General features: G+C 44.1%; 1 protein-coding gene across 1 annotated transcript; it reads left to right on the top strand.

The window, feature by feature from the left end:
- Nucleotides 1-437: 437 nt before the first annotated feature.
- Nucleotides 438-16,391, top strand: LOC128258143 (protein split ends). The gene is given in 16 exon segments (XM_052989573.1): nucleotides 438-565; nucleotides 1,521-1,645; nucleotides 2,043-2,131; nucleotides 2,194-2,879; nucleotides 2,967-3,191; nucleotides 3,968-5,188; nucleotides 5,923-6,480; nucleotides 6,633-6,757; nucleotides 6,822-7,285; nucleotides 7,327-8,673; nucleotides 8,675-8,836; nucleotides 8,838-10,232; nucleotides 10,234-11,038; nucleotides 11,655-12,305; nucleotides 12,308-12,706; nucleotides 12,965-16,391. Coding segments are annotated over 15 exon segments (9,798 nt in total). The 5' UTR covers nucleotides 438-565; nucleotides 1,521-1,617; the 3' UTR covers nucleotides 14,608-16,391.
- The last annotated feature ends 3,436 nt before the right edge of the window (nucleotides 16,392-19,827 follow it).

The raw sequence follows: 19,827 nt of genomic DNA, 5'->3' as shown, positions 1-19,827 counted from the left end.
TTGATTAAAATGCTACTTACGATAATATTGATTATAAAGAATTACAAATATAGCGAACAAGTAATATTAAGATGTAAGGAGCTAAATATTTTATTTTTAAATGTATATTTTAGTACTGTATTTAATAATAATTATAAGAAGCAAATAAATGTTCTGATTGTTTTCAAGCTTATTGAGCTATGGTTTGGCCCATATCCGTTTTCAGCTGAACTATCGATGTTTAGCTTGTTGACGAATTCCAGGACGTCACTACTTATTAAAAATTTTATTTCACATTTCTTAACGGCAATTAAAAGTGCTAGGAAATTTCTGTTAAAAAAACGATGATGACGCTGGCAAAGGGAAAGCAGTGTAGAGGTGGGGAAACATCGATTTGCACGTCAAAAATTGGTGTAACTTTTAAGAACATCGATTGCACCGATTGAAAACATCGATGACAACGATTTGGCATCGACGTTTTTCCATCTCTATTTGCTGCTCGCTGAAGGAAAATAAAATTAACCAGGAGCGCAAAAACGCGTATCGCAAGTTATCAGCAACAAACAGACCAACGGGATCGAAAAGGGTTAGCAAAATGTATAGTTAACACCCGGCGCAATTAGTGTAGTGCGATTCGTTGTTGTTGTGAAATAATTAATAATATTTAGAGGCAGATGGAGCCCCCCTGTCCGTGAGACTGTGTGCGTGCCTTCGCATTCGAGCGTGTGCGTGTGTGAGAAAAAAGAAATTGAAGGGGAAAGCAGAAAGAAAGGAAGAAACGCTGGGAAATGGGCGTCTCTAAAGTTAAATGACATTTTCGCACGTAACTGAAAAATATATATACATGTATTAATAAAAATAAATACACACTGGCCAGCAGGCAAAAAACAGAGGCGGAGAAAAGCGGTTGGTCGTCAGCCGCCGCGCGCATGCTCCGAAATCGGGAGTTAAATCGGATTGAATTAAGCTTATTGTTCCCTAACTAAATCCAAAAACAACCCAAAACAATCGCGTGCGAGAGCTGGTCAAAATGAAACCAAAAGCTCAAGAACCGTGTAAATTGCACATTATAATTGCAAAATACTCGAGTGCAGTAGTCAAAATAGTAGTGACGTGCGAGAGCGAGATGGCAGGCAAACGTGAAAAAGTGAGCGGTTCGGCTATTCGTTATATGCCCTAGTGCCGGCCCGCTCGGCCGCACACGTTTGCCGTTTGTCGGCTGTCTGTTTTGATTTTCTCTTCGTGAAAATAAGCGCGCGAAAGGGGTGCTCGTGTACTTTCTTTTGACCTACCGCCCACCGTCCACCCACTCAGACCACCCCCACCGCCTTTCCCATTCCCTCGCGTGCATCGCAATGTTTGATAAGTGATAAAGCCAGATGTTTGTGTATATATCGCCGCCAAATATCTCCACGACACTCGCGCACACACACATGTTGCACACATTTTGCCGCCTTACGACTTTTCGGAGACTTTCCGCCGTGTAACTTGAGCCTAATTCGTTAACGCCTGACAACACTCTTTATATATATTATATACAGCCCGACTTCCACGCAGAGAGGAACCAAAGAGGGCCAGGAATAGTTTTAGTCACATCTCATAAATCCCACAACGTTTTCAATAAGCAAGCATACATAAATGGTTTCTACTTTCATTGGTCTATTAGGTGAGTTACAAATAGGAGATACAAAAAGTACTTCAGCTTATTATAAAGTAGTCAGTTCAAAGTTTGATTGAAACGCAAAACAATGTTCTCATGTATAAAACTACGTTTTTTAATTGTACAAAATATTTAAAGGATTATTTTGTTCTTAAAACACAAGTCAACCCTTTATTTTGTAAAAACTTTAGTTTAGCTTACAGTTATCAACGTTAAAATTGAATTATTTCAATCTAGCAATACATTTTAAAATTTTTTCATAAATTAACTAAATAAATTTGATGATCATGGTATTTGTTAATATAATTTTGATAATTAAATAGGATTTAAAATAATTTCAAATGAAATTAAACTAGTCTTGATAGTCGCACACTTATGATAAAGTATACCTCCTCTTCCACAGACATTCAATCATGGTGGGAGATACCGTGTATTTCGCATTTCTGTTCATTGTTTAGTTCCGCCTTTGATCTGCCCGACATCGACATCGAGGTAAGTGTTTGCTTAAAACAGTCCAATAACAAGACAATTAAGACTTCCTACCCAATTTGCAGGACCTCGAATCGGCGCTGCTTTCCGATGGTACCAGCGATGAGGATCAGGTCGCCTTAGTGCCCGAGTTAATTGTGCGCCTGCTCAAAGGCTGCGATGCGCTACAGTCGGTAGCCAAAGAAATCACACACAGCAACTATCAGATGTTCTTGCGTCGCTTCCTGCGTCAACAGTGTCGCCTGCACCAGACCGAGAACCACTTCGACACGGACATTGACTTCCAGTCGCTGCCCGTCCGCAAGCGCCTGCACATCCTGCACGACCTGTGCCACTTTCGCCTAGATTCGGCCGATGTGCAGGTCATCCTCAGCAATCTAGAGGCGGACAGTCTGCGCGTGGAGCCTCTGGGCTACGACGCCAAGAACTCCGGCTACTGGTATTTCTACGGCACACGACTCTATCGCGAGGACAAGGCCGCGGCAGCCTCCAGTTCGAGTTCGTCGAGTTCGGGATCCGGAGGTGACGGATCAGCCTCTTCTGGCGGAATATCGAACACCAAGGGTGTCGGTAGCAACGGCACCGTCTGGCAGGTCATCTGCTTCACCGAGGAGGACTGGCAGAACTTGGCCGCCAAGTTCAAGACCTCGACAAACGCCAAGGAGCGCGAACTTTTCCACATACTCGATGACAACTTTCTGCCCAAGCTTCCGCAGCTATTCCGCGAGCGTGAGCGTTTGAGGCGCAGAAAGTGAGTGAAATGGTTTAAATTAATTAGCATACCCTCTTAAAATATCTAAAGCATTTCCCTAATACATTTTTTTTCTTTCTGACCCAGACTCCTGCAAGTGCGTAACTCCAGTCGCATTCGTAATATAGCTGAGTTAAAGGCGCGCCAGGAGGAGGAACGCAAGCGACGCGAACGGGAGAACCTGTACCCGGAGCGGCAAAACGGACACTGGCTAACACCGCGGCAGCAGCAACAACAACAACAGCAACAGCAGCAACAACAACAGCAGCAACAACAACAGCAGCAGCAATCCCAGCAGCGCACACGCAGACGGTTAGCACGCCAATGTTCCTAAAAAGGCTGGCGGAAGCGACTGCCACATCCCACCCAAACACCTGGAACAAATTCATAAACACACTTGCATACCAAAAGCATCTTTGATTTACGTTTCAATTGATCTTTTGAGTTGTCGTAATTTATGATTTGTTGAACCAAACAATTTTCGCTTGCAATTAATAAAGAAGTAATAGAAACTAAATCAAATCACCATCATCAGCATCTACGCGAAAACCTGGACCAGAATCAGCGGAACGAGGATCAGCACTTAATTTGAGTTTTGCCCATCATTTAGTTTTGTATATGGAAGAATTGGTTGGATTTCGTTTTCAAAAATACTCTGTAAGCATGCGTTTTGATATATTTCTATTCGATATATGTCTTATCTTATGATTTAATTTTATTTTACATTAAGTTCGCATTTTTATTCCATTCACGAGCCGCAGACATTGACAAAATCATAACAAATATCCATTTATCATCAGATTATCATATCGTAAAAAAGCTTATTCAATCAATTTTGACTAATGATAGCCAAGACTTAACTAAATTTCATGTTTACTTTATATTGGCTCTAAACTGTTAACACTAGTTCACACTAATCAAATTTCATGTATTTCATTTCCGTGAATAACTGCCATATCTTCGCTTTGAAATCTTCCATGTCAAACAAAAAACATTAAATCAGAATCGAGTCTTAATGAAAATATATTTCTGGATATTGGCTGAAGTTTTATAATAACATTTTTTTCATTTAACGCTGTATGTTTTAGATCCCAGTCAACATCGACGGCTAGTGGTATTTCAACATACGCAAGCTCCCTCAGACGAACAACCACAACTAATTCGAGCGAATTTCTGTGCCACAGGGAAACCTTCTGCCTCTCGCCAGAAAACGACGAAGACGACGACGACGAGGCCCTTGAGGCGGAGCAGCACCCAAATCAGCCAGAGCAAACAGAACAGCAGCCGCGTGAGGAGGAGCAGCAACAGGAACCGGAGGAATTATTAGCTGCCTCAGCAACTGGCGACGATTTTCGCTCTCCAGAAACACCAAAATCGCAAACGCCGGCGGAATTGAAGAGCAAGAGCGGCCACCACCACCATCATCATCATCACCACCACAAGAAGAAAAAATCGGGCAAGAAGCAGAAGAAGCGACACCATCGGGATAGAGATCGTGAGCGAGATCGCGAACACCATCATCATCATCGGCGGCGACACAAGTATGCTTCAGAAGCAGACGAGGGCGAGGACGACAACAATAACCACAACAGCAACAGCAATAGCAACAGTAACACCAATAGCACCAGCAGCAACAACAGTGCCCAGCCAAAGCGACGACGCAGTGGCCACCAGCAACATCAGCCAGAGCCACGAGAACCCACGACATCTCTAAGTCCCGAGGACAAGGAGAACTTTTGTAGGCAGCTGCAGCTTTTGGACACAAATTCGGCGGCCATAGCGGTGGCCACTAGTATTGCTGATCTCAGTCTGCCCTCGCCGGTGGCACATGAGAGTGAAACGGAGCAGGACGAGCAGGTTGATCAGCCGGCAGCAGCGGAACCAGAGCCCCCAGCAATAGCTCATTCAATGGCGCCAGCGGCCAATGTTAAGTTGCCAGGCAGGCAGACAAATAATTCGCTGAGTTCGCTTACCGGAAACATATTCATACCGGGAGGAAGCGCCCAACAACAACAGCAGCAGCATCAGCAACAACAATCCCAGCAGCATCAGTCGCAGGAACCGCAGAGCAGTAGTAGCAGCAGCCATAGTGCCACCTCCGCCAGCACCGTGCGTTCAAAGAAACAAAAGGCCGTGCTGAACAGCAGCGGGAGCAGCAGCAGCAGCAAAGTGGCGGACAAGGCTGATCGGAACTTGAGCAAGGCGGAGGCGGGAAAGTCCAAGAAGTCGACGGCGGGTTCATCGGCGTCCTCATCGTCCAGCAAGGCGGAGCGAAACAGCGGTGCCTACTCGGACAAGAGTGGCGATGAGTAAGTGAGGGTGGAAAAATTCGACCCCCAGACACAACACAATCGTACTATCAGTTTTCTCTCGGCATATCCTTTAATCATTCTTTATTCTGCTTGCTGTTGGAGGTGTGGGGCATCATGTCATAGATATACGTACATCTTGATTAATCATAAACTTCATATCATACTAAATCTCGAATGTTTAACCTTACATTACCGTTCAACATTATTATTGTTAATTGTTAATCAGTTTTCTATTTAAGTAAAAAGTTTCTTAATGAATAGCTAAACAAACAGCATTCAAATAAATTACATTTAAAAGTGATAAAGAAATTGGCCAATAAAATAATGTAAATACATTTAATAAATTAAACACAGTTCGGTAGCAGACTTAATCAAGGTATAATTGTATATTTTATGCAAAAGCATTCATGATGTTCAACTCTTGTATTGTTGTTGATTTTGAGTTTGGACCGATTGCAGAGGTTCTGGCTCCTTTCCTATCACATGTCCTCTTTCCTCAATTGTAAATTTTCATGATTTGTTTCCACTTGTTTGTGTTCCATTCTTGTTTATGCGCAATTGCATGTTGTTGGCTTCTTTCATCTATTTACCCATAAAATTGTATATAATATGATCAATTGATTAACATATTTATCATTGTTATTGTAAACTTTTGTACCCACCTGCAAAAACAAACGAAAAAAACATTCCGACTGTTGCTCATCAAAACCCCAACACCCGATAATATGTAGCCATGTAAATAGTAGCAACCGTAGCACCACCAACAACAACAGCAGCCTTAACAACAACAACCATAAGCACGCGTCGCACCACAGTCACAACAACAACAACAACAGCCACCCAACGACGGCATCGGCTACAACAACAGCAACAACGACAACGTCGCAGGGATATCATAATAATTCGAATCATAGTCATAATCAAAATAATCACAACCACCAAACCCCCTATTCACACCACACCCACCACCACCACCACACCACTAATATTTTCAGTAACAAACATAAATCCAAAACGCACCACTCCCTAACCCATAACAACAACAACAACAACAATCACACAACAAACGCAACAAGCACATCACAACACCTCCCAGTAACCACGAACAACAATTCAACGTACAACTCCTCCAATCATGCGAATATTCTTAGCTTCACCGAAACGGAGGAGGTCCTGCAAATCGGAATGCATAAGGTGCTCGTCTATGTGAAGAACCATCGCGATGCCTGGCCATTTGTGGATCCCGTGGAAGAGGATATAGCACCGCGCTATTACTCGATAATCAGGAGGTGGGTAGAACTCTACATTGTAAGGTTTTCCAGACATTTCACTTCGAATTGTAAGATGCTTAAAACCGATTTAATTTAAAGTTTTAAAGAACCCGTTCGTTTGAATTATAAAATATACTTTAAAAACTAATCTCTTTTTTTTTTTTAAACAGACCAATGGACCTACTGAAGATGGAAGACAAGCTAGACAGTGGGGAATATCACAAATTCAGCGAATTTCGAAATGACTTTCGCTTGATTGTCAACAACTGCAGATTGTACAACGGGCACAATAATGGTAAAATTCGTAGTAAGCACAAAAAAAGTATAAAAATCCTAACATTGCTTTTGATCGTCTACAGAATACACAGAGATGGTAAACAATCTGCAGGATGCTTTTGAAAAGGCAACCAAAAAGTACTTCGAGAATCTCTCCGATGACGAGGACGATGATCCCAATCTGAGCTATCCTGCCGCTGACTCAAAGATGAATGTATTCCGTGAAAAGTACTTCAGCAAGAAGTCCAAGGATGAGACGGAGAAGGATGCGCCAGGTCGTCTGGAAAGTAGCGCCGAAGAGGATATCAGTGAGGTTGAAGCGGAAGCCGCACAAAAAGCCCAAAAACGCAAGCGCAAGGAAAAAGACAAACGACGTAAAAAGAAAACCAAAAGCAAGGCTGATCTGGAAACGGATGATGAGGATATGGAACCCGAGAGGATACCAACACCACCGCCACTTCCACCTCCGCCATCAGGCAAGAAAAGCAAAACGGGCAAGGTAGCCAAGGAAAAGGAGAAGGAAAAGGAGAAAGATAAGGATAAGGATAAGGATAAAGATAAGGAAAAGGAAAAAGATAAGGAAAAGGAAAGGAGAAGGATAAGGAGACCGCTTCTTCCAAGCGGGGACGCAAGACTAAGGGCGAAAAGTCCGCGTCTAAGCCCAGCAAACAGCAGCAAAAGACCAAAAAAGGTGCCAAGAAGTCGGCGCTCGAATCGGATCCAGAATCGGATCCCAGCAACAGCCGCGAGAGCGAGGACTACAGCGATGATGACCAAATATCCTTGGCCAAAGCCAAATCCTTGATCAAGCCCACAGCTCGAACGATAGCGGCCCAAAAAAAGAAAGTTGTACCCGCTGAATCCAAGGTAAAGATGCCCACCCCAGTCAAACGGCAAGTAAAAGGTAAGGGCAAGGGTGGACGCAAGGTTAAAGATGACTCACTGGACAGCGAGCAATCCGATTTGGATGTAAAGAAACAGATGCCACCAACGGCAGCGGCTGCTTTAGCTGAATCCGCCGCCGAGCTGGAAGATGATGAGGATGATCAGCCCGCGGACGAAGACGAAGATGAGGACGGCTCGCGGTCACGCAGCATGTCGCCCTTCAAGGTTGATCTCCACAAAAAATACTCAAAAAGTGCCCTTAACGATGATCTCTCCGAGCTGTTGACCACCGTAAAGAAGGTTCCCACAGCGGAGACCACAAAACTAAGTGCTCGGCACCAGGATGAAGCGGATAATGATGGCGAGAGATCCTCCCGAGAGTCTGACGGGGACTTTAAATCCCTGAGCAGCAGTCGGGCTAGTTCCGAGGAGCGTCCGCCGGTGCCAAAAAAGGGTAAAAAGGGAGAAAACTCCAAAAAGGAGAAGGAAAAGAAGAGTAGGGATAAGGAAAAAGATAGGGATAAAGATAAGGATAAGGACAAATCCCGCAGCGCCAAGCACAAGAAGAGTAAGGATGAATCCCCGCTTTCGGCAGCCGCTGCGGCAGCTGCAGCCGAGCAGGCCGAACTGGAGATGCTGCTGCCCTTCATGGACAAGTACGATGTGATCAAGTACCGACGTAGTCGTGCCGCCCTCAGTGGCTCCAGTGCCTCCAACTCGTTAGCTCCTTCCGAGGACTCCAAACCAGCAAGCACCAAAAGCAATAGGGAAAGCAAAAAAGCCACTGCAAAGCGGGAAAAGTCGCCCGATCCTGTGGAGCACAAGCGCGGACGGAAGAGTAAAGATCAAAAGCGTTCGAAGGAGTCGGATAAAGTGGAGAAAACTGATAAAACTGCCAAAGCCGACTCCGAGAAACACTCTGAGAAGTCTAAGAAAAAGGAGGAAGTACCGAAAGTAGTGGAAAAACCTCCAAGAGAGAAATCACCTGTACCGATAGTACCACAAGAACCGATAAAGGAACCTCCTGCTCCAACTCCAGCACCTGCCACCAGCACCCAGCAAAGTAAAAGAAGCTCCTGCCAAAACGGCGGCTAAGAAAAGACCCGACAAGCAAATGCCGCCGCCTCCGAAACCTGCCGATAAACCAAGTGAAAAGGGGTCTGGTAAGAAAGCATCCAGCAAAAAGGCAGCCCAGAAAGCAGGCCAACCGCAGTACCAACAATAACACAAATCTGGAAGCTTTGGATGTGGAAACCGAGCAGACCCTCAAAGACATAAATCGTTGGCTGGAGCACACGCCACGCTTTACGGAGTTCAGTTCGGCTAGCAATTCACCATCTCGTTATAATCTGTTGGATGATTTCGACTCGGGAATCGGAAGTAAACTGGATGCAGCAGATTTTCGAAGACCAGTGGCATTGGCTGCTCCAAAAGCAGAATTGGTACCTACTAAATTGGCGGAGGCTCTCAATGAACTTGTCAGCGAACCGAAAGTGGCCGCCAGTAAATCCGAATCGGAATCGGTGGCCCCAACGCCGAGCAGTGTGAGCAGCAGTTGTGGAACCCCACCACATTCGATGCACTCAGGAAATTCCATCGGCAGCACATCCGCCACTGCAGCATCCAGTTCGAATTGCTCCAACAACTCGATGCCCACGCCCTTGCCCGTGGCAGTGACCCCAACGCCAACACCCGCTCCTCCACCTCTGCTTCCCATTCCCAAGCCAAAGGAGCCGAGTACCACGCAGCTGCTTCTGAATCCACCACCACCGCCTCACATCAAACAGCAACTGGCCAAGGAGGCCAAGCGCAAATCCCTCAAGGAAAAGCAGGCGGCTCAAGCAGCCCAAGCTCAGCAGGTGAAAGCCAAGGCGAATGTTATGAGGACAATTGAACGGCTTCAACCAGGCAAGGCCAAGGGTAATCTTCTGCAAAATGTAGCCACTGGCAAACCAACGGAGGAAACCGGAGACTCTCACGCGGGTGTAAATCCGGTGGCCACTAAGGTTAAGGAGCTGAAGAATGCTCTCATCACGGAAACCTGTGAAGGAGCACCGAAACTGAGTTTGGGTACAGTTCTTAAAACCCAGGACTTTGCACTGGGCAAATCTCTCGGGGAAATGTCAGGAAAGAAAGTCACAGACGAGGATGACAGTCCCAACGAGGAAAGCAAATCAGAGAAGCCTTCGACACCTACAACACCGAACAAAGAGGCACCGAAACCGTTTGAAGCTCTTTTGGAACTCAGTAAAATAGGGAAATCCTCAGAGGGAGCAAAGGCGGAAGCGAGTCAAAAAGAGAAGCCCAATCTTAGCGCCTGGCTTAAAGCTTTCGGTGGTCCAAAGGTTAGTAAAAAGTCCGAAGAGGAAGAGAAGCAGCAGACGTCTGCGCAAGATCATCAAGGCGATGCCAAGGTGGCTCCACCAGCTCATTCGCCTGCTGGGGATAACTTCTCCCTGCCAACGGTGATGCGTCAAAGAAAACCCAGCACCGGAAGCACGAACTCGGAAAGGAGCTCATTTAGCCAGGATCCGGATTCGCCAAGAATAGCCATCGATGAGCGGTACGGATCGTATGCGGCTGGTTCTTATACCTCGCCAATCGGTGCCTTCACCCATTGGAGCGTCTCCCATAATGGTTTCCCCCAAGCCCAATGATGATATGGGCAAACCAGCCTCACCCTATCCCCTGAATGGAGCTATCAAAGTGGGATTCTACCAGGACACCACGACCAAAAGCAGTCCGGACAAGAGTTGCAGCCCCAGGGAGATGAACTCTCCGTATCCCCAGTACTCCCAGCATATCTACTCCTCCGCCTCGTCGCCTAATGTGTCTACTCCGGACATGAGTGGAACTTCTCCCTACGGCGGTGGAAACAGCTACAATCCCTCGGGCTCAGAGGCGTCCAAGACCCCGGCCTACTCTTCCACATCCCCGCTTCCCATTTATGACCAGTACAAGCAGCCGCGCTCCCAGGAATCCGACTACAACTCGTCGATGAGTCCGAGCACCCCGAATCCACACTCGCCCTACCAGCAGCCCCAGAGTTCTCCGTACACCACGCCGCAGCAATCGCAGTCGACGCACCCGTCGCCATATCACGGCCAGTCGCCGTACCACCAGCAGCAGCACTCACCATATCATCCACCCGCCACCCAGCAGCAACAGCAATCCTCGCAGCCATCCCACAGTCCGGCGGCCCACCAGCAGGCGCTCAGTCCCATGCACAGCGTGGAATCCCCGGCATCCTCGGCAGCCACCCAACCACCCACTCCGCTGGCTCAGTCGCCGGCGGAGCAGCAGCACTCGCCGTATCAGCAGCCCGTGCTGTCCCCCTATCAGCAACCGCAGCAACAGGTGCAGCCGCCTGTGGTGCCGCCTGTACAGCCAGCAACAAGTGCTGTGCCTTCAGCGGGTGAGTATTTACTTTATAAAAAGAATGTAAAGTTATTGCTGTAAAAGATGTATAAGATGTTTGGGGTATTTACTTGTAGAGTAAATGGGTATATTCGTTGAAAAGTATGTGCGTTTATTTCAACATTTTTAAGAACTGAAGAATGAGAAAGATCTGTTAGGTTAGCTGAGTTACAGGTTTTTAATAGTCGGTCACTCGATAATAATAAAGTAAAAAGTAAAACTAAAATGATCATGTCTTTTTGGCTTTCATCAGATACATCGTACAGAAATCTTTGTTTGTGTTACTCTTCCTAACCATCAAGTTAAAATTAAATTAAATTCTTCAGATGATGATGGTTGTATATATACTTGCATCGCTAAAGACTAAAGACACTAAAGTCCAATAGACCCGATTTCAATACATAAATTTATAAAAATCGGAATTAAAAGTTTTATTTTATCTTAAATTATAAGAGCAACAAAAGAGATTTGACCTTTAAGTGTAAAAATTGCATTTTATATTTAAATTATAAGAGCAAAATAATAATTCATGTTTTTTTCAATAGCAATAATTTTAAATCAGGGACTTTAAACAATTCATGCTTATCATTGACCCACTGCTTTCTGTATTTCAGCTCTGAGCAACAATGGTTATGCGCCCACTCACGACAGCTACCAGCAACTGCAGCAGCAACAGCGATCCTTGTATAATCCAGCCACTTTGATTAATCCTCTGCCGAGTTCTACAACTGCAACTGCCTCTATAACCAAGCCGAACAATGATTGGAGCCTGAATCGCAGCCTGTTGCCGCCTAGCATTACCAATACTGTTAATCAGGCAACGCAGCAGCAACAGCAGCAATCTGGGCAGTTGCAACAACAACCGCAGATGCAGGCAACAACCCAACAACAGCAGCAGTTACAGACAACACCTCAACAGCAGCAACAATTGCAAGCCCCACAGCAACAGCAGCAACAATTGCAGACACCGCAACAACAGCAGCAACAGCAGTTGCAGACACCGCAGCAGCAACAACAGGTGCTGGGGCATCAACAGCAACATAAGCCGAAATATCCAACCTATGCGCAATATCAGTCAACAAATGCCGCAGCTAATGCTGCAGCAGCAGCAGATGCAGTGGATACCATGCAACAACAGCAACAACAACAGCAAAAGATTGTGCCGCCCACTTATGGCAGTGATATGGCCACATTTATGCAGCATCAAATGCAGCAGCCTCCCAAAACCGATACATTAATAAATCCGCTCAAACGACCTGGAGAGGAATGGGCATGGATTACAGTGGAAATGCGGCAAATAAGATGCCAAAAATAGACGACACTGCCGCACAGCAGCAGCAACCGCAGCCTCAGTTGCAGCAACAACAACAGCAACAAACACAGAACCAAACGCAATCCTTGCTCAACAAACAACAGCAAATGTTTAATAGTTTCTTGGGTTCCATGGCTTTCGGCAAACCGATTGGGAACATTGCACCGGATAAAGCATTTGAGATGTATAACAGAGCTGCGGCTATGGGTTTCCCCAAGGACTTTGCGAAAGACAACAGTTGTCAGCTGCAGCAACAGCAGCAGCAGCAATCACCGCAAGTGGCTAGCAACAAGCAGCAGACGCCCCAGCCACAGCAGCAACAAGAGAGACAACAGCAAACGCAGCATATGATTGGTAAGTATTTTTTACAAGAATTTTACTACTATTTGTGTTTAACTGTATTATAGAAGACTATTTTGCAAGAATAAATTATGTCTTATAAAGTTTTACTGTCCTCGTGTGTATTATCTATCAAAAATGTATTTTTAAATAGATTTAAATTGTACATTTAACTTTTATTAACTTTGTTTATTAATTTTAACTTTAGTGTTTCCTATTTTCAAACCTAGATTTGTCATTTCTTCTAATCATTTGGTTATATATTTCTTGCAGGAATGGGTCACCAGCAACAGTCTAGTCTGGAGATCCTGCAGTTGCAGCAGCAGCAGCAACAACAGCAGCAAAACCCGACTCAAAAGTTGCCACAGCAACAGCAGCAGCCGCAACAACTTAACTACCAGCAACAGCAGACGCAACTTAACCACAATTATACAGCTCAGCAACAGCAATCTGCGGTGTCTGACAAACCTACCACAACTCAGTCTGCAGTTGCTGCTGCGGTCAGTGATGCCAGCAGCAACATGATGCACCTGCCGTCAACCGCCCATCAGCATCATCTCAGCCAGACGCATCATTTGGCCGCATACAACAAGCCAACACCGCCTCCGCCTCAAACCTACAGCAATCCCTTGATGCAGTCGATGCTGGGCTATGCCGGAAACTACTTCGACAAGACCATGCCGCCGGCGGCTCATATGTACAGTGCCTCAAGTTCGGCGGCCACGGCTTACGGCAATCCGGCGCAGCAATTGCCCGGTAATTATGTTCCCGGCAACAACAATCCCGCACACCAGCCACAGCAACAACAACAACAACAACAACAGCAGCAGCAGCAACAACCTGCTGCAGTTGCTCCAGTCGAAGTCAAGGCTCCAGCGAAAAGAGGAAGGAAAAAGAAGGCAGCCACGATTGCAGCGGAGGCAGCCAAGCAACAGCAGCAGCAACAACAACAGCAGCAACAAGTTGCTGCCCAACAGCAACAAGTGGCCGCCCAGCAGCAACAGCAGCAGCAACAACAACAACAACAAGCTGCAGCCCAACAGCAGCAGCAACAACAAGTGACCGCACAGCAGCAGCAGCAACACCAAGCCATGCCACAATACAATACCGCTGCCACTAATAATCAGCTACAGGCGCATGCGCAGGCGCTGCATCAAGGCTTCCAATTGTATGCGGGTTTAAAATCCGGAGGAGTATCCTCGCCAGTTGGCAGCACAGCAGCAACGCCGGCAACTAGTGGAACCACCAGCAATCAAACGGCTGCTGATGCAGCCGCCATTTCGCTGAAAACATCGACCGGTGGAATGGTACCGGGCAGTGCCTTCAATTTTGCGCCTGCTCCAGGAGCACTGGGCTTGTATGGCGACCAAGCGGCGGCGGCCAGTAGTTATCTGGATCAGTTCAGGGATGCTCCCAACCCCTACTATATGCCACCGGCGCCGGCGCACAGCGGAGCAACTGCGAATCCGGGTGGCAATGCAGCGGATAAGAGCCAGAACCCACTGAACACGGCTGCCGGATCGTATCCCTTCCTAGCGGCGGCACATCCTTCTTCGCGGGCGGCGGCTGCTGCAGCCGCTTATCCGTTTGCGGATCCCAACTCGCAGCTGTACCAGCAGTACCTACGACGCGATGACTTCCACACGCGGATGATCTTTAACCAGAGTCTGCTGGGCGGGCCGGCCGCGGCGGCGGCAGCAGCCGGTTATGGACAGCCGCCGCCGCCGCCGTCCGCCTACCAACGCGCCACATTGGGCATGCCCAAGCCGTACGACATCAATCGGCAGTCATGGTTTTAGCAGTACGCCAGTGCCGCCAACGTGGATCTCCAAGGGGACGACCTGACGGGGGCGGCAACTGGAACAGCATCGGGATCAGCGGCAGCATCAGCTTCGGCGGCAGCCACACAGCGATAAGTTCGAAGGAGTCTACAGGCTTAGAAAGGTTTCAAACCAGAAGGCAAATTGGTTCCAAAGAGGTTAGGAAACACCAGAGTTTTTGTTTCGTTTGGTGGAATTGGATTGGTTATTTAATTTTTTTTAAATCTGATCCTTATATTTTTTAACCCCGATCTTTGTGTGTTAATGTTCACACGCTTTTTTAGGTTTATTATTTAAATTATTCAGAGTTCCGATTTATCCGTTCAAACTTATTGTCTTGAGAAATACTTCAAAAACTTGGTATTCCAAACTCCGTTTTATAAGAAAGGTTTTTATCAGAACTTAAATTTCTGCTAGGAATCAGAACTTTCGGTGTATGTACATGTGGTGAATTTATGGCGACATGATTGTTTTGTACTGATATTTGATCTTATTTGCGAGACTCGAATTCCACTGCCCCTCCCTCAATTTTCGATTTTGTTGTATTTTATGACCATTTTCTTTTGTGCAATGTTTCCTTTTGACTGCAGTTGCGCCCTGGACTTTGGCCACGCCTAATTAGCAAGTTTTTTGGTCCCTAGTTTGTATTTTTCAGTAGTCTTTAGGTTCTATGTCTCCTGTTTAATTGACAATTAATTTTAATAGGTTTAGAAATTAGGCCTCTAATATTATTTAATTGAACTTAATTTGCTTAAAATGCTTCACAAAAGAAACTAAGCAGAAAGGCAAAGCAGAAATAATGGAAAAAAATTCAAAGAATTACTCTAAAGCTCCCCCTGACTATAATTAGAATTTAGTTTTTTCCAGAATTTAACTCGTAACTATAGAACTCGTGTAAATTAACTACGATTATTAATTTTATTACTATTGATTATGTACTATGACTATTATAACTATTATCGATTCGTGCTGCGGGCGATTTGTTGAAATATTTATTAATCCAACTAAACAAAGAGATTCGCAACACACAACTAAAGCTTAAATCTAAGTGAGGAAAACTCTTTTAGTTTGTAGAACGCCAAGCAGATGTATAAATTTTTGTTAAATATGCTTAGTTAAATATACGGTCTAATCTTTAAGTTCCCCTTCAAGTAAAATAAACCAATGTAAACCCACAGAGCTCACATATGTGCAACATTCCGCCTCAATCCCTCATCCCCTCCAATCCCCTCAAAAAAAAACATTTGCTGTACATACAAGAAGTAAACAAAAAAAAAAACAGACAAGTAAAAACGTTTGTCGTTTTTACACATCTCAAATTGTAGCTTTAAACCTTGTAAGAAATCGATCGATATAGATTTGACGAAAAGCAAAACAATTGAAATTTAAGAAATATGAATGAAAAAGTGTCTTAGTCGCTATTAAAAGCGAGCAGAGCAGATGAAACGCATTAACCGAGCGCCCATAATATTATTAATAAATATATATATATATATATTATATAGTGAAAACAATAAACAAAAGAACCCGTATTCAGTTAAGTTGTTAAAGCTTTCGTTTTGCAAACGTAAATTTTAAATTTCATTACGATAACATAGTTGATAAACCTCAAATGAAAGAGGAGCGATACGAAATTGCGAAGAGACGGTACCTAGAGCATAAAAGAGCAGCAACAAACATATTTAAAGAACCACAAGCTAAATATTATATTAATAATGAACATGTACACATAAATTATATATATATATATACAAACATATATATTATATGCAGTAAGTGCAGCGAGTGCACATTATACATAAATCCGTATGTATAGGCAACAGCAGCAGCAACAAAAGTAAATTACAATAAAGAATTCTATTGCATATTGTACGAAAAAATCCAAAGAACTCATGTTTCAAATCAAGGCGATAATTTCACCCAACAATTATTATGCAATTTGAGGCTCTCGACACGGCACGCGTTCATTTGCATACAATTGCAGTCCGGATTGCGACTACAACTGCCCTTCACCAGCTGGTGTTCCCAGTTTCCAATTCCCAGACTGCAATTGCAGACAGCTGTGCTGTGCGCTTGATTGCCGATCGAGCGGCTATATCTATCGAAACGCTGTATATGCCATATACCATATATCTTATAGCCTATAGCCTATAGCCTATAGCTCCATCGATCATCTGTGCAGGTCTTGTAGAACGGCACGAAGTCGGGAAGCGTGTTGCTAATGCACTGTGCCATTTAACGGCCTCTGGACTGAAGGCTTTCGAATCAAACGGAATTGAATCGCTGAAAGCAATTGATCAGTTTTAATTATCATCGCCAGCAGGGCGATTACAACATTGTCTTGGAGAGTGGAGTGACATGTGGCGGCCAGTTATCCCAGTTATCCCAGGAATCTTGACTTTTCGAGAGGGCAAATTCCCCGGGGTGAGAGGTGAGAGGTGAGAGGTCAAAACTCCGACGACGGATGACGTGGTGCAAAGCAGGTTAAGGAAAAACACCCAATTACCCCTAACATGCTGCTAATTAAATATAAAAATCTTAACCCAAAACACGCTGCGTGACTAACGCTCAGCCCCTGTAGCCCCTGTTCTGATCCAATGCCCTCTTCTTTGCCTGGGTTTATCCGGCAATTAGCGGAGCCATTACATTGCTTTTCAACACCCATTAATACGTCGTAATCTATATCAAAGATGGCCTTTGAGTCATACCTCTATATATAAATGGCTTAGGCGGGGCGCCCAAGTTCTTGTGATTAATGATCTGAACCCACTTGGCTTGCCGGTGGTAAGCAAAATTTTCATCCGGTTAGAACTCGGTGATTTGATTATTATTTATTGTAATTGCTGTGTGCATTCTAATTGGTTTATTCACCAGCGATCGAAACAGTTTGAAAATGTATGAAAATTAAAGCAAACACAACGCCAAAAAAAAAAAATTCAAGTCAAACCGGCGCGAAAGCATTTAAAATTATAATGAAATGCAAAGTGTGCATAATAAATTCGAGAATATTTAAATTGCAATTTGTTAATTAAATGCCGGCAGTTGCGTAACGATTGTTATAATTCTGAGCTCGAAATTCTTTCGATGTTATTGACACGCAAGCATTTGGCTTTGCCTTTGTCGATTAACCTGAGAATTTCAAATATTAGATATATTCTAATTGGCCGAAAATAGGCGTGGCATTCCGTACATGGGCCGTCATTGTGTTTACTCACGCTGCGATTTTCACCTGCCGGCAAGTAGCAGCATTCTAAAATAGCCTCCGGCCCGAGATTTATGTGTTGCAGTGTTGCATAATTTACGAGCTCGGAGCTGGAGTTGAAACTAAGCAAATAATACATAATAATCATGTTGAAAGAGTAGAAAAAAAACTTAATTCAATATTGTGCGTCGTCGTTACGTTGCTGACCAAAAAGGTCATTCAATTTATGCAGTTGTACTCGTAATTGTTGCTATGGCGTTAAGGCATTATATTCCATAGACAAGGTATATATATATTTTCAGTTCCCGCCACAAATTTGTTGCACTGCGATTCGAAGAGAACATGCTATTTAATTGGGTATATTGTCTGTTTGAAGGTGGTTGCTTTAATTTTAACGGGGTAATGGAGCTGAAATTTGAATATAATTTTGACCCTTTGTTATGATTTAGGCTGTATATTTCCAATTTACAATTGTTGTATATATATATTATTTCAGTTTTAAATAATTAAAAATCTCTGCTAATAAAAAACTGGTTACCAAAGAACAATACAAATTTAATTTATTTTGACTTATTAAAAAATCAATGGTCCTTGTGCAATTTTTAGAAATGTTTTTGGGATTTAATTTCAGCATGGAAATATTTTAATTCATTCTATCATTATTATTATATAATTACTTTCAATTAGCTTTCTTTTCTCAAGAAGTGGCCAATCAAATACCAATTATATTAAATATCACGATCGACTCTTTAGGGCATTATATAATCACCGTCACAAATAGTTCTTGAGTATGTGTAATTATTACATTACATTTGTAATGGGCACGTTAAAATTGACTTTTATTGATTTCGTGTGTAGTTAGCGGCGGTGTAAATCAAGGAAAATGTGCAAATAACATGCAATCAGTTTGCCGAGTCGCTTAGTCAGCCAGTGTACAGTATTTAGCATTTGTTTATCCCACATAATGCACCTTTTACTTTCTAAATTTAAATTACAAGCCTTGCTCCGATCCCCCTACCTTGCATTATCGTTCAATTTGCAAGAATCTTTTTAGTCGGTTAGTCAGTGCGTTTACTTGGACTTCCGTTTGTGAATCAACTGGGAGAAAGATATCCGCGCAATTAAGGCGAACAAATCAAATTAAATCGAACTTAAAAATAGCGTTCCCTTGGACCCCGTTCATTGAACCTGAGCCTCTGGCTTTTTTCTCTTTTTTTCGGAGCTGCCGGCCTTAGTTGTCAATATGTTTGTGGTTTGCCATTAAGACAATGCTTTGTAGAGGGTGCGGTTTGAGCTTGGCCTTTGAATGAGCGATTATACAAATGGTGAGCATTTGCCTATGCTCAATACCTTATATATAGTTGCTAATGTAATACAGATCGCGCCCTGTCATCTTCGATATTAGATAATCGCTGATCACAACATTGTTTGGCCACACTTTGATGATTAATGGGACATTAGAAGAGGATTATGTAGCTGTAGGGCCGGCGATCAGGTAGACGCTGAAATTTACATTGCCGTTTACGTTTATTCGAGCGTTTCCGACATAATCAAAAGACTTAAGCGGCGAACGCGACTTCCTGCACAGGTGGAAACCAAAACCAACCTGCCCAGCATTCAAGTTCAACGGAATTTTCGTGCACGCGCCGCAAAGTAAAGCGAGTAATTTAAATTTAGAATGCAATGGCAGTTGATTAAATATTGCATTACATAAAATGCAAAGCGAAGTGAAGCAAACAAATGAGCTCACCCCGCCGGCAACTCTTGACACTTGACGCTAATTAGTCGCTACTTTTCACCCTCGTTTAAGCATTGAAAGTATCTAAGTATCTTGGTGTGACAACAGCTCAAAACATCATCGCAGCTGGTCTAATGAAATTGTTACTTGTTTTTATGGGCAGCTGCTCGATTGAATCGTAATTTATGTTAATACACAGGAGCCCACTAGCTAACACCCCTCATTCCAGCACAAAAGGCCTTAGAAAGTGCTTGACCTTCGTTGGGTCTAAACCAATTGGCTTAGAATTTCGTATCGCTTGCCTTGACAGCTTGAGACAAGAATTTCGGGCTGGATTTTGGACATTCTCAAACGGTAGCAATCAAAACTGGGCGTT

Source organism: Drosophila gunungcola, assembly GCF_025200985.1.
Source record: "Drosophila gunungcola strain Sukarami chromosome 3L unlocalized genomic scaffold, Dgunungcola_SK_2 000003F, whole genome shotgun sequence".
Classification (NCBI taxonomy): domain Eukaryota; kingdom Metazoa; phylum Arthropoda; class Insecta; order Diptera; family Drosophilidae; genus Drosophila; species Drosophila gunungcola.
This window is presented reverse-complemented; position numbering and strand designations above follow the sequence as displayed.